At 48.3% G+C, this 12,873-nt stretch overlaps 1 protein-coding gene across 3 annotated transcripts in view; it reads right to left on the minus strand.

The window, feature by feature from the left end:
• DOCK11 (dedicator of cytokinesis 11) overlaps nucleotides 1–12,873 on the minus strand; it is a 58,036-nt gene that overhangs the window by 21,529 nt on the left and 23,634 nt on the right. For all 3 annotated transcript variants that reach the window (XR_009620652.2, XM_060683947.2, XM_060683948.2), the window contains exons 23-40: nucleotides 12,123–12,212; nucleotides 11,849–11,967; nucleotides 11,069–11,138; nucleotides 10,852–10,977; nucleotides 10,574–10,645; nucleotides 10,324–10,470; nucleotides 9,695–9,778; nucleotides 9,478–9,589; nucleotides 7,792–7,970; nucleotides 6,109–6,225; nucleotides 5,219–5,294; nucleotides 4,140–4,252; nucleotides 3,377–3,488; nucleotides 3,223–3,289; nucleotides 2,363–2,410; nucleotides 1,775–1,917; nucleotides 1,466–1,581; nucleotides 576–713 (exon numbers count right to left, since the gene is read on the minus strand). Coding sequence is in view for 2 of the 3 variants with exons in the window: in XM_060683947.2 (XP_060539930.2) it covers nucleotides 576–713; nucleotides 1,466–1,581; nucleotides 1,775–1,917; nucleotides 2,363–2,410; nucleotides 3,223–3,289; nucleotides 3,377–3,488; nucleotides 4,140–4,252; nucleotides 5,219–5,294; nucleotides 6,109–6,225; nucleotides 7,792–7,970; nucleotides 9,478–9,589; nucleotides 9,695–9,778; nucleotides 10,324–10,470; nucleotides 10,574–10,645; nucleotides 10,852–10,977; nucleotides 11,069–11,138; nucleotides 11,849–11,967; nucleotides 12,123–12,212 (1,929 nt within the window). In the remaining variant the exon portion in view is untranslated. The remainder of the gene's footprint in view (nucleotides 1–575; nucleotides 714–1,465; nucleotides 1,582–1,774; nucleotides 1,918–2,362; nucleotides 2,411–3,222; nucleotides 3,290–3,376; nucleotides 3,489–4,139; nucleotides 4,253–5,218; nucleotides 5,295–6,108; nucleotides 6,226–7,791; nucleotides 7,971–9,477; nucleotides 9,590–9,694; nucleotides 9,779–10,323; nucleotides 10,471–10,573; nucleotides 10,646–10,851; nucleotides 10,978–11,068; nucleotides 11,139–11,848; nucleotides 11,968–12,122; nucleotides 12,213–12,873) is intronic.

Raw genomic sequence — 12,873 nt, forward strand, 5'->3', positions numbered from 1 at the left:
TGAATGGTCATTAAATGAGCTGTTGTAAGTCCAGGACTACCATCTGGGAGTCTGTTTTTGGGAAAACAGACGATAAGGACAATTTAAACCAGGATTTTGCAATCTCAGAATGGAGCTATTTGACTCTTCTCCTGTTCTGCTCCCTGGGGTAGAAGGACCCCCCCCAAACCCCCAGTGAAAGCACAGAAAAGACCCTGCAGGCGGGACAGAGAGACCAAGCACAATCAGCTCGGTTGAAATTAGTTTTCTGCACAGTATACAGAACAGTATCTTACGAAGCCAGGCCCAAAATAAATATTTTGCTATCGCTGTTAATAGAGCGGAACGAAGCGTCTTTGTCGGGGTGCTTGGAGACTTCCTGCCCCTTTTTCCTACCCTCCGATATGCTTGGTAAAAATCCAGGACATATATATATATATTTTAAAAATGAATAAATAAACCTGACCATAAAGAGGAAACAGGTGCCTCTTGGTTCTTTCCCTAGAATTGGGGAAGTGATTTATTTTGATCCGAGCAGGATGAATGGGGCAGCCATGAGTGACTCTTGAGTTATTCCGCCTCTCGAATTTGCTCACCTTGTTGATAAAAGCTCTCAGAGAGGCGAAAACGTGTTTCAGGGCCGCCTCCGACTGCCCGTTCTTGAGGAAGGCCAGGTGGACATCAAACACCTTTTTCATCAGCGGGTTATGTCCGTCGTTGTTTGAAAGCTGGTTCTAGGGAGAAATAGATCTAGGTGAACTTTGGCTTGGAAATCCCCAAAGGGGCTCAAGAGACAAGATAATTTGCTGGGTTTTTTTTTTTTTAATGGTGGGCAAACTGCAAAGCTGGAATGGCCCCATCCAAGCAACCCCAAACAATTGAAGAACGTTTGGGATAGGTAGTCCTCGTTGAGTGACAATTGGGACCGGCAACTCGGTCGTTAAACTGTGGCAGGCCTTACGGTCTGACTACAGCTCTCAGACCAACAAACATCATAAATGCAAGGATGGCTTGCAAGCAGTGGTGAAATCCTGCTGGTTTTGTCCGGCTCGCGGAAACCGGCAGTGGTGGCAGAGCGTGGTTTGGTGAATTGGTAGCGGTGGGAGTGCAAGGCTCCGCCCACCCACCCGGACATCGTTACTTCCTGGTTTTAACTAGGAAGTAATCAATTTTTGACCCTCTGCGCATGTGCAGAGAGTCAAAAATCGGACGTGACGATGGCGCGCACACTTCCGAACCGGTAGGGAAGGTAAGTAAATTTCACCCCTGCTCGCAAGGTTATACTTTTAACCAAAGTAACTGCAAATGGTTGTTAAATGAGGCAGTCGCTAAACAAGGACTAAGACCTCAGAAATAGGAGGGAAAATTCAAATGAAGGTCACAAAGGTGGGTCAAAAGAAAATTCAAAGCTGAAGGCTCGGCCAGCCGAGAGTCCAGAAGCATCCAAGCTCCGCTCTTACAAGGAGGAACTTCAACGGAGACGGACCTTGAAGCACTGGGTGAAGAAGGCGATGGTGTCCAGCACCGTCAAGGTCACTTCCGTGGTCAGGTTGCCTTCCAGCAAGGCCTGATGGACAATGTCTGCCTCCGATGTGCCGGCACCTGAGATTAGAAAGCCGAGACTGAGCTCTCTCACCCTCCTCTGATTGACAAGGAAGGGACGGCCAGGCAGAGCTCGTTCAGGGCCTGCAAACCCCCAGGCCATCCCTGCTCGATCGGCCTTGAGCTCCTGTCTGCAAGAGCAGAAGACAATCCATGGAGGCCACCTTCTCCCGGCCTTCTGCTGGCCACCTACTGTGATTCAGCGTGAAAGAGCTGTCCAGGCTGCTCAGGTGCTGAAGCCGGGCTTGCATGGTGCTCGCTCGGCTACGGAGGACGGGCATCGTTTGGGATTTCCGGTCAATGCTTGCGTGTTTGGAGAGCCACCCATCCTGGACCCTGCAGCCGAGAGATTCAGAGCTCAGTCCCCCATGCATCGGTCCAAATGCACCCCAAACCACGCTGGGGGCCACTGTACCACTCCTAAATGCAGAACCACCCGTGGCCTGCAATTTGGTGGCAGGGCTGCCTCTCCAGTCTCGCTGCTCCTTGAAGGTCTGGGGTCCTGAAGGAGAAGCTGTAGCTGGAGGGGGTTGGTACCCTAACAGAGAAGGCACACACACACCCCGTCCCCTCCAAACCCTTTTTGTAATTTTAATCCATGCTTATGTTTAGAACAGTTGAATGTTTGTTTTATCTTTAGCCACTCAGATTCGCTTGGACCATGAGATGGGCAGCAAATAAATTTGATAAATAAATTGGCCAACACTGCCAAATAGGTCCAGCTGCTATATCCACCCCACCCCCCTTTCTCCCCCTCCCCCACCCAAATTCCCCACAGTACCTGGCAATGTTCCTTTTCCCCACATATCGGAAGTGGAAGAGACAGACTCTGCAGCGAGAGAGAGAGAGAGAGAAAGAAATTCAGATAATCAAAATTGCGAAAACATCTAGATCTGTGTTTCTCAAACTTGGCAACTTTGAAGATGGGTGGATTCAGTTCCCAGAATTCCCATGTGTGACTGGCTGGGGAGTTCTGGGAGTTGAAGTCCATCCACCTTGTCGAGGTTGAGAAACACTGATCTGATATTATCTCTTAGCCTCCCACCGGCCGGTACGCTCCCATAGAGAGGGGCTCCTCCGGGTGCCGTCAGCCAAACAATGCCGACTGGCGGCCCCCAGGGGCAGAGCCTTCTCTGTGGGGGCACCTACTATCTGGAACGAGCTCCCCCCAGAGATACGGAGGATCCCGGATCTGCGCACCTTCCGCCGCGCCTTAAAGACCTTACTATTTCACCAGGCCGGCCTGGCCTAATTTTCCCCCTCTTTTATAAAAGATTTTTAAAATTTTAAATATTTTTTAGTATTTATATATTCAATTTTAAATTGGTTTTAAAAGTTTGGGGTTTTAAATTTGTCGGGGCCAAAATTATTTAATTTGATTTTATTCTATTTTTTAAATTTTGTATTGTATGTGTTTTTATTGTTTGGCTGTGCACCGCCCTGAGTCCTTCGGGAGTAGGGCGGTATAGAAATCTAATAAATAATAATAATAATAATAATAATCTCTTCCCTTGAGCTGTGGCCATCCCACAAACTGGCGAATCTGGACATCTGTGGCCCACTAAAACTAGACTTCTTCCTAGAAGTTTCAACAGGTGATCAATCTCTTAAAAAAGTGTAGACGTGCGCAGGTAATCTTACTCTAGCAGAACCAAGACATTCATCAGCTCCTGGGGAGATATTTTGTTCCAGTAGGACAACAAGGTATCTGCAATTTAAAGAAAACTGCTTTAAGACGTCTCTCGTCATCCCTCGAGGTGCCCCAGCCCAGGAAACATGAACGGAGATGGTTGACCTTCAGACAGCATCTTGACGACGTAAAGGTAGCAGACAAGCAGGCTGCGGATCTCGTACTGGTCCAGCCGCCCAAAATGGGAGAGGCTGCTGCGCGTGGAACTTTTCCGCATCTGTGTTGACCGAGAGTGGGCAAGAGAAGTAAGGAAGGGAGGGGGTCCAGGAAAATAAGCTAATACCCTGATTAAGGTATCTTTACCCTTATTACCCTTTTACCCTTTAAATAAAGATATCTAATACTATTATTAAGCTACCTTTAATTATGGCCAGCCAATTCTTTCCCCAGACTAGCTCAGGTAGTCCTTGAGTTACGACTGATCGCTTAGTGACCGTTCAAAGTTAAGACAGACACCCTCCCAAAGGTACTTATGACCTGATTCTGAAGTTCTGACGGCTGCCCCTCCTCCCTGTGGTCAAAGGATCACAAGTTGGGTGCTCAACAACTGGCCATGTGTGGCATCCTATAGACATGTGACCGTGTTTTATGACGTGTTGGCAGAAAACCGACATTTGCTTCCAGTTTTCGGCCGCACAGCAAGCGATGGGACTCTCTAGAGCAGTGTTTCTCAACCTTGGAAGCTTGAAGATGGGTGGACTTCAACTCCCAGAATCCCCCAGCCAGCGCTGTTGGCTGGGGGATTCTGGGAGTTGAAGTCCACCCATCTTCAAGCTTCCAAGGTTGAGAAACACTGCTCTAGAGCTTGTAGAGTTGCGCTCTCTGTTCCCCAATCTCCCTCTCTGGAAATCTGAAAGAGCGACTTTACGTTTTCGCCGGAGGAAGGCTGATCGGGGGAGCCGGCCGTTCCCTCCGAAGCGAGGGACCCCCGCGAATCTTCCCTCTTCATGAAAAGTCCATTCTGGAAGCCGGCGCCATAAACTGCAAGAAAAGAGGCAAGGGCTTGCAACCAGTTGCACCAGGATGGGGGTCCCTGGCCACACCTTGACCCGGAACAGGGACTCCCCCAGTGGTGGGTTTCAAATTTTTTTACTACCAGTTCTGGTGGGCGTGGCATGGCAAGGGAAGGTTACTGCAAAATTTCCTCCTGATCAGCTGGGACTCGGGAGGCAGAGAATAGATGGGGGCGGGACCAGCCAGAGGTGGTATTTACCGGTTCTCCAAACTACTCAAAATTTCCACTACCGGTTCACCAGAACTGGTCAGAACCTGCTGAAACCCACCTCTGGACTGCCCCAATAAGGAGAATCTGTGGGACTCCCTACTGGTCAGTGGGGTCAGCCTTGAGAGCTACCAGCTCTGAATCCCAGTAAGGTCTCCTTCCGGACTCAAATCCCTTCCTGTCAGAGTATGGACTGTCCATGGACTGGACTAGATCAGCCAATGGGGACTGAATGGAGACATGGTAACAAGGTCAGCCAATGAAGGTTGTTTAGAAACAGAAATTTAAGCTAGAAGTCTGGGCATGGCTTAGGCAACTGAGTCTGTGCAGAAGCTTAACTGCCCTGTATAGAGGAGGCTCTCTTTGTATTAAGCTCTGTGCTCAGCTCTGAAATGAAACAAGCCTGGGCTTGTCTTCTCTGCTGAAATGAAACTAACTGTTCTCTCCTGCCTTGCGTTTTGCTTGTAACTGCTACTACGTTGAAGAAGAATCTATATGGGTATTGTACATTTATCTTCATGTATTATTATGTATATAAAGAAGTTAATGAATCCTGCTGCATCAGTCTGCCTGTGTGTGCTTTCTGGATTTGATGTTGCAACAAACTCTGACACTTCCGCTAGACTAGAAGACCTTCAAGGTCCCTTCCGACTCTGTTATTCACCCCTAACCCATGGGCCAAGGTTAGGGAATGGGGGAAGGGGTTTAAACCCAGCATTCCTTACGTGAGTCTTTATCCACAATGAGGCTGGACCTGTTGGAAGGGGAGGCGAAGCTGCACAGGAACTCATCGCGGGAGGCCTGCAGAGGAGACGAAGAAAAGGGTTCAGCAACTTGGCTCAAAGTCAAGTTCAGGAGGATAACTAGAAGACAAGACAAGCTGAAAATCTTGCAGTACTTGGCCTCTGGGGAGTTAAAATCCACCCAGTTTTAAATTCCTTAGCGTGAGAAACATTGGATTAGAACCAAAAGTCTCCAAACTTGCCAACTTTTAAGACTTGTGGATTTCAGCTCCTGGAATTCCCCAGCCAGCAACACCAGTCTTAAAAGTTGCCAAGTTTGGAGGCCCTTGGACTAGACTAGATGACCTCTCTGGTACTATTGGCCTCATGGGGCAAACCAGATAGGAATCACAACTTGATGAGTTAATTCTGTTTTATTGTGAGGCCACCTGGGCTGAATCTTTGCAGTCTGAGAGAGACGGTTCCTTCTGAGCCTCTTATCCGGCCTATTATGGATCTGTGGCCTCTGACCGTTCCCTTGGCCGCGTCTCTTGGCCCCGTCTCCCAATATGTGTGATCACATATCATCACAGGCGCGTTCCAGCTTTATGATCCAAGGCTCATTATTTTTCTAAAGTTTTCTCACCCAGCAGGCTCTCTCTCTCTCTCTCTCTCTCTCTCTCTCTCTCTCTCTCCCTCCCTCCCTCCCTCCCTCCGTCTCTCTCTCTCTCTCTCCCTCCCTCCCTCCCTCCGTCTCTCTCTCTCTCTCTCTCTCTCTCTCTCTCTCTCTCTCTCTGTGTGTGTGTGTGTGTGTGTGTGTGTGTGTGTGAACTGAGCTGGGGAGCCTGCCCCACATCTGGAAAGATCCAAGTCCCTGCTTCAAAATTACTCACAGAGGTGGACATTGGGGTGCACAAATACAAATTGTCCTGGCCGGCCAACCGCTGGACATTTTCCAAAAGGATTCCGGCAAGAGGTAAATACAGCTGGGCTATTTTGGCTTGCTGGTTCTGCAAGAGAGGAGAGGGGGGGGGGATTGAAGTGAAACTCCTCCCCCCTCAGATAGGAGGTGATCAGAGGAAAAGGAAGTTTTGAATCAATGGGGGCACCGAAACCAAAGAGGGAGAAATCTGGTCCTTTTCTTCTGCCAGAAAAATCAAACCCCTTCTGGTTTGGCACAGCAAATAACTGCAAAAATAACACCAAGGAAAACAGGGCACACTCCAGAAGGGCACACCTTAAAAGAGAGAAGAATGAAGCACGGTTTTCAAAGCTTCAGTCCTGCCTGGCACTTCCCCAACTCTCGGCCAAGGGAATTTCATCAGAAACCCTTCAAGCAGAGGAAAACCAGGCTTTGGAATGTAATGGACCCCGGGAAGAGGGAGGAGGGGGGTGAAAGAAGTTCCCAGAAGTTCAGCTCCACAACGGATGATGAGTCGGATACGTGCAGAATGGCAGGATAACAGCGGAGCCTCAAGGGAGCTGGCCTGGCCTGCAGCCGATCTGTATTAGCCGGCTCCCGACTCTGGTAGTCATGAAAAGGGATCCCAAAATGCATTAAAGAATCAAACGAAGAGGATGTTCCAGCTGACCAAGAGGAAGGCCAGATGTTGGCTAAGCAACTATCGAGCAGAAAGAAGGCCCAGAGCATGAAACCTCGTGGTTATGCTGTCCTCCTCATCAGCCACATTCAGCAAATCCATGGGCAAAAATCAATCAATGTACATCCTATGACTGTTGTGGTCCACCAGCAGCCCATGGAGCTGGTAGCAGAGTCGGACAGTGAGGAGGCTGGGGAGGATCATGGGTCAGTCCTGGAGTCTGGGAAAGGCCCGGGTGAGGGCTCTGCGTCGGAGGCAGAGATGGGGCCATTTGGGAGTGATGCACGGACTCCGGAGCCTCCAGAGGCGGATAGCAGAGAGGCAGAGGAACAGGAGGAGCCCGTTCCTAGTGCACGCATGTGCAGAGCTGCCAGAAGGCAAGAGCAGCTAAGCAAAAAGGACGACCCAGGAGTAAGGCCAGGAGACGGTTGGCCTCTCCCATAAGGCGTAAAAGAGCAGCAATGGCACTTGGGCTCTTTGTAGGAAAGCAACGTTGCTAAATCTGTTTTCCAGTTGGCGTCTCTTGTTTCTGAACGTCATGGGGCTTTGCCAAGAAAGGCCTTTGGCAGGGTGTCAAAGAAGATAAAGGTTTGTGATAAGCCCGAAGGACTTATTCTGAAGGACTTGTTTTGCAATTAATTTGGACTAAGCTGGGAATGAAGTAATTCTTAGCTGTTATAATAAAATAGTTTTGTTTGAGATTAATTGTGTCCTGTAATGACTAAGTGAGCCTAGGTCACAACAATGACTTCTAACCCACTGGACAATTGGTTGAGGGACAAGTTACATAACCATCATGTCATTTTGAACCAAACCCATATCTGTGGCCACACTAATTCAGCTGAGCTAAACCATCATGCGGTTTGCTTCGTTTTGGCTTAGCGTGTGATGGGAACTATCCAACAAGCAAATCCAAGCCAGTCATGCTTGAGTGCAATCTACGACCCAAGTCAACGTTGGCTCAAGTCCTCCTACCTTGTGCTGGTATCTGTTATCAAAGGCATGTTTGATGAGAAGGCTTTTCAAGATGCTGATGGCCAAGTATCGGACGTCAGAGTTGTCCTTCAGGGCAGCGGACGTCTCTCGTAGGAGCACCCCCACTAAGAAGTGGTGACGGCAATACTCATCGCTTAGACTGTACTCAAGGTTGACATCTGTGGAGGAAAAGGTTGAAAGGAATCTTCTGATAGGATCACAGGGGCATCCGGTGAGTCTTCACCAAAGAGAAGAAGATGCAGGAGAACTGGCCAACCCCATTGGCTGATTTATTTGGTCCTGCTAAATTTGGGGTGGGGGGTTGGGGGGGTCAAGGGAATTGAGAAAGGACAGAGGTTTGCAGGAGGGGGCAGAGAGTTGGAGGAAATCTGAAGATACTGGAAATCCTAGAGCCGCAGCCCTAGATTATTTATATTAACTGTTCAAGACGGTCAAGTATAATTTACTGCTGAGGCTAAATTTCTGCTTCTGGGGATGCCAAACTATTGTAAACAGATCGAGATCTTGCAGGGTCAATGGGGACATTTTTAGAAACAGAAGATTTGCAGATGTTCCAAATCAAATCTGTTTGCCTTTTCGGATGGAACAACTGCTAACCTCTGCTGGTCTCAGAAGCAGATCCAGATCAAAGCCCCGGGTGCTGATTTGATGAATGATTCATAGATTGGGAAGCTTTGCAAGAAGCGGTTGGATGGATATCTGAGGCCAAATCCTTGCCTATTTTAAGAGCCTTTGATTTGGCTCAAAGCATCTTCCAGGCTTTATTCAGAAGAAGAATAGGAATAACTTTATTGTCCCTTTGAATGTACTCTGATTGGCATACATTAAAAATGAAATTTCGTTGCATACAGCTGTTAAAGGTCACCGCCTCCAATTTTACACTACGTGTAAACAGAACAAGATACATAAACAAACAAATTTATACCAAATTTCTACCCTCCATCTAGCAAACCTTTGCAGAGACATAGAAAAGACGTCTAATTGATGGACCACCATTTGTCTGGAATGGTCTAGGCCAGTGATGGCTAATCTTTTGGCCATCGCATGCCCACACCCATAATTCTATGCACCCTGCCCCCACGCATGCGCGTGTGACACCCCCCCCCCACTCCCGGCATGCAATGGCCCGGTGGGCCCATTTTTCTCTCTCCTCAGGCTCCAGAGCCTTTCTAGGCCCTCTCCGGGAAGGGGGGGGAGGCCATTTTTGCCCTCCCCAGGTTCCTAGAAAGGCTCTGGAGCCTGGGGAGAGCAAAAAAAGGGCCTTCCAGTCCTACCGGAAGTTGGCAAACGGACTGTTTTCAGCCTTCGGAGGGCCTCCATATGGGTGGGGAAGGCTGTTTTCACCCTCCCCAGACTCTTAGAAAGGCTCTGGAGCCTGGGGAGAGAGAAAAATGGGCCCACCGGGCCATCACGTGCCAGGAGCGGAGGGAGCGGGAGGGGTCACACGCCCAACGGGCACATTTCTGCTTTAAGTGAAGCCAACGCTAAATTATAAAAACTATTTGCTGTTACTTAATCCTGCAAATTCTATTTGCGGGCTTTGCTGATTTTCTCAGAAAGTTTTAAACGGGTGATTGATTCTCTGTTTCGGGCATCGGCTCCAGAAACAGAGAAATAATCGGTCGTTAGGAATAGCCTATGAATCACGGAGCCCCTGAAACAGACCTTGCGTTCGCTGAAACTTTGGCTTGGCAAAATTCATCGGCAAGTTCAGCGGAATGTAGTGCTCGTGGTTACAGATGGTCTGCAGAAATTCAAACTTGTATTCCACCAGGAGCTGGATGTGGAGAAGGAGAAATAAAATAGGATATATAAGAGAGGATATATAAGGATATTCGGCTTTCTATCTTCTGCTGTGGCTCCAGGAAGCTTCATATTTTACCTTTGGGTCTTTGTGACTGAACCCAGAAATGTAGTCGTTGATGAGGTTGAAGATAAACCCTCGGTCCATGAAGGTCAAACATCGCTGTGGAAGAGGATAAAAAGTGAACCAGGGGTGAAATCCAGCAGGTTCTGACAGGTTCTGGAGAACCAGTAGCGGAAACTTTGAGCAGTTCGGAGAACCAGCAAATACCACCTTTGGCCAGCCCCAGAGTGGGGAGGGAATGGGGATTTTGCAGTATCCTTCCCCTGGACTGGAGTGGGAATGGAGATTTTGCAGTATCCTTCTCCTGCCACACCCACCAAGCCACACCCACCAAGCCACACCACGCCCCCCAAGCCACGCCCACAGAACCAGTAGTAGAAAAATTTGGATTTCACCACTGAAGTGAACCTCTTGCATCCCATTGACTGAGTGCATTTCTGGTGTGTATAAATGCTATTTATGGGGTAACCTTTAGGTATTTGGGGGCTCCCATCAACAGAGTTTCAATCCTAGAAGTGGTTCCCAATGCCAGCAGGCTAAGCCATTCCAAGAGGATGAAATGCTTGGCCTTATTTGCTTTCCCCCCCCCCCGTAAACTAAAGATGGGGAAGAGAGGAGAGAAAGAGGCCAAAGTCTACACCAACCTTCAAGAAGTTGGCCAAGGAGAAGTTGACATTCCTTGACTCTTCTGGGATTTCGCTGTAGCGAATGTTCACGTGTGGAATGATGGAGAGCAGCAAAGAATGCAGTGCATGACCGTAGGACTCTGGAAACCTCTGTGGCCTGGGAAGCTGAAAGGACGAGGTGTGAAGTCCGGCTCAAGCTCCTTGCATTCCCACAAGATCCACATGGCTTGTCTGTAAAAGCTTCCCCAGGGTGTGCTTCCATCCTTACCTTAATCTTGTTCTCATCCAGAAGATAAAGAGCCATGGACTTCACCAGAATTTCAAAGAAAAACCACGAATACTGCAAGCAAGAGGAAGGAGGAGAGAGATGTGTCCCAGCCAGGACAAAGTCTCCACCTGTTCCCACCTTACAGAAGAAACCACGGTGTGGAGAAGGCCACCCAACAAGCAGTGTGTAGCCTTTCTCAACACCCTTGGCTTGATGGGCTTCAAACTCTGCAAGGAGAGGTGGCCTCAAAGGACTTGACTTTCCATATTTGGTCTCACCTTCAGCATCTTATTGATGGCCAAGAAATCTGCGGACTGCTTGAGGATTGTTGATATGGCTCCTGCCAAGATTTCGTGCGTCATCTTAGCCTGGGGCCCTCTGGGCTTCTCAGGCTGAAAGCAGAACTGGGCGGAGAAGAGACATTCAGTGCTATTGATGTTGGACTCCCTGGATCCAGAGCCTATGACCTAGAATGGAGACCTTTCTCCAACTCACCTTGATGAATGTCCGCAAATAGTGGTCAAGATTCTCCTCATGGCATCTGGACACGATGTAGAGAAGAACCCTGCAGGAAGGGGTGGAAAAGAAGGACAGTGAGAGAACACATGTCGTTGATACACTGAAGAGTAATCCCATTTCTAGGATAGCAACTTGCTTTCCTATCAGGGGTCGACTGGCTTGGTGGACATGGAAGGATGCTCAGTTGGGAATGTCACCCGTTTCCTCCTGCCCATCTTGAGTTGCTTCACTCAAGAGTAGCCACCTGGCCTGGTCATGATGGAATCACACAAAGTTACGACTGTACTGAAAAAAAGTGGCTTTTTTCCCCCCCAAAGGTTTTTATTTTTATTTCTCATAAACATATTTAAATGTACAATCTTTTATCCATCATTTTCCATTCATCTTATCTTTTAACTTTCATTTTTAGTTGTTTGGGGCTGCTCCTTTACCATTTACCCTCCTTTATTTTACCACAACCTTTCCTCTTCTCCCCTTCTCTTCCTTTCTCCATCTCTTCCTACATTCTTCATTCTTCCTCTCCTTCTTTTGCATCTGAAAAGCCCTCCTGCTTGAGTAGACAGTTGGACTAGAAGACCTCCAAGGTCCCTTCCAACTCTGTTATCCTGTTACTCTGAGCTCACCAGGCGTGTTAGCTTCTGTAACTGACCTGGTTATGCCACTGTGCTGCATTAGTTTGCTGGTGTACTGAAAATATTCCCAAGGCAGAGAGGAAGTCAACCTGGAACAGGTCGCTTGTCTGTGGCCCAAACTCACATAGTACTGTTGATGGCCACCTCTTCCTCTTCTGGGTGGCTGGTGAGGACTCGGAAGAGTTGTGTAAGAATCACTGGCAAAAACTGTATCATGACCTGGATCTCCATGGCGTGCAAACACTGAAACCAAGATAGGTGGTTAGACTTCAAGAGGGTGCAAAGAAGAAGGTATGGTGATCTTTCCTTGGTCCTTCTTTCCATAAAGATGACCGCATTTGCGTTCTCTCCAAAAGATTCCCCCCCTCCCCCCCACCGGTTCTCCAGACTCAGCTCACCTTCAGATATTTCACAAGTTCTCCTGGCACTCCTTTGGCACCACCCTGAATCGTCTGGCAATACTGGAAGAATTTATGCAAGTGACGATCCTGAAATGACAGAACAACAAAATTCAGCAGTCCTTAAGAACAGAGTGAGCTGTTTCCACTCGTGAGTCAGCCGTGTGCGGCGGCAGCAAAAAAAGCCAACGCAATCCTAAATTGCATTAACAATCAAGATCAAGGGAGGTACTACTACCACTCTATAAAACCTTAGTAAGACCACACCTAGAGTACTGCATCCAATTTTGGTCACCATACTATGAAAAAAAAATGTTGAGATTCTAGAAAGAGCAACCAGGATGATGAGGGGATTGGAAGCTAAAACATACGATGAACGGTTGCAGGAACTGGGCATGGCTGGTCTAGTGAAGAGAAGGACCAGGGGAGACAGGATAGCAGTCTTCCGATATTTGAGGGGCTGCCACAGAGAGGAGAGGGTCAAGCTATTTTCCAAGGCACCCGAAGGCCAGACAAGGAATAATGGATGGAAACTGATCAGGGAGAGATTCAGCCTGGAAATAAGGAGAAATTTTCTGGCAGTGAGAACAATCAACGGATGGAACAGAAGTTGCCTTCGGAAGTGGTGGGAGCTTCATCACTTGAGACTTTCAAGAAGAGATTGAACTGCCATTTGTCAGAAATGGTGTAGGGTCTCCTGTTTGGGTGGGGGGGACCTACAAGGTCCCTTCCAACTCTGTTAATCTAATCT

Source organism: Pantherophis guttatus, chromosome 12 (assembly GCF_059756535.1).
Source record: "Pantherophis guttatus breed Tessera chromosome 12, ASM5975653v1, whole genome shotgun sequence".
NCBI classification, from domain to species: Eukaryota; Metazoa; Chordata; class Lepidosauria; order Squamata; family Colubridae; genus Pantherophis; species Pantherophis guttatus.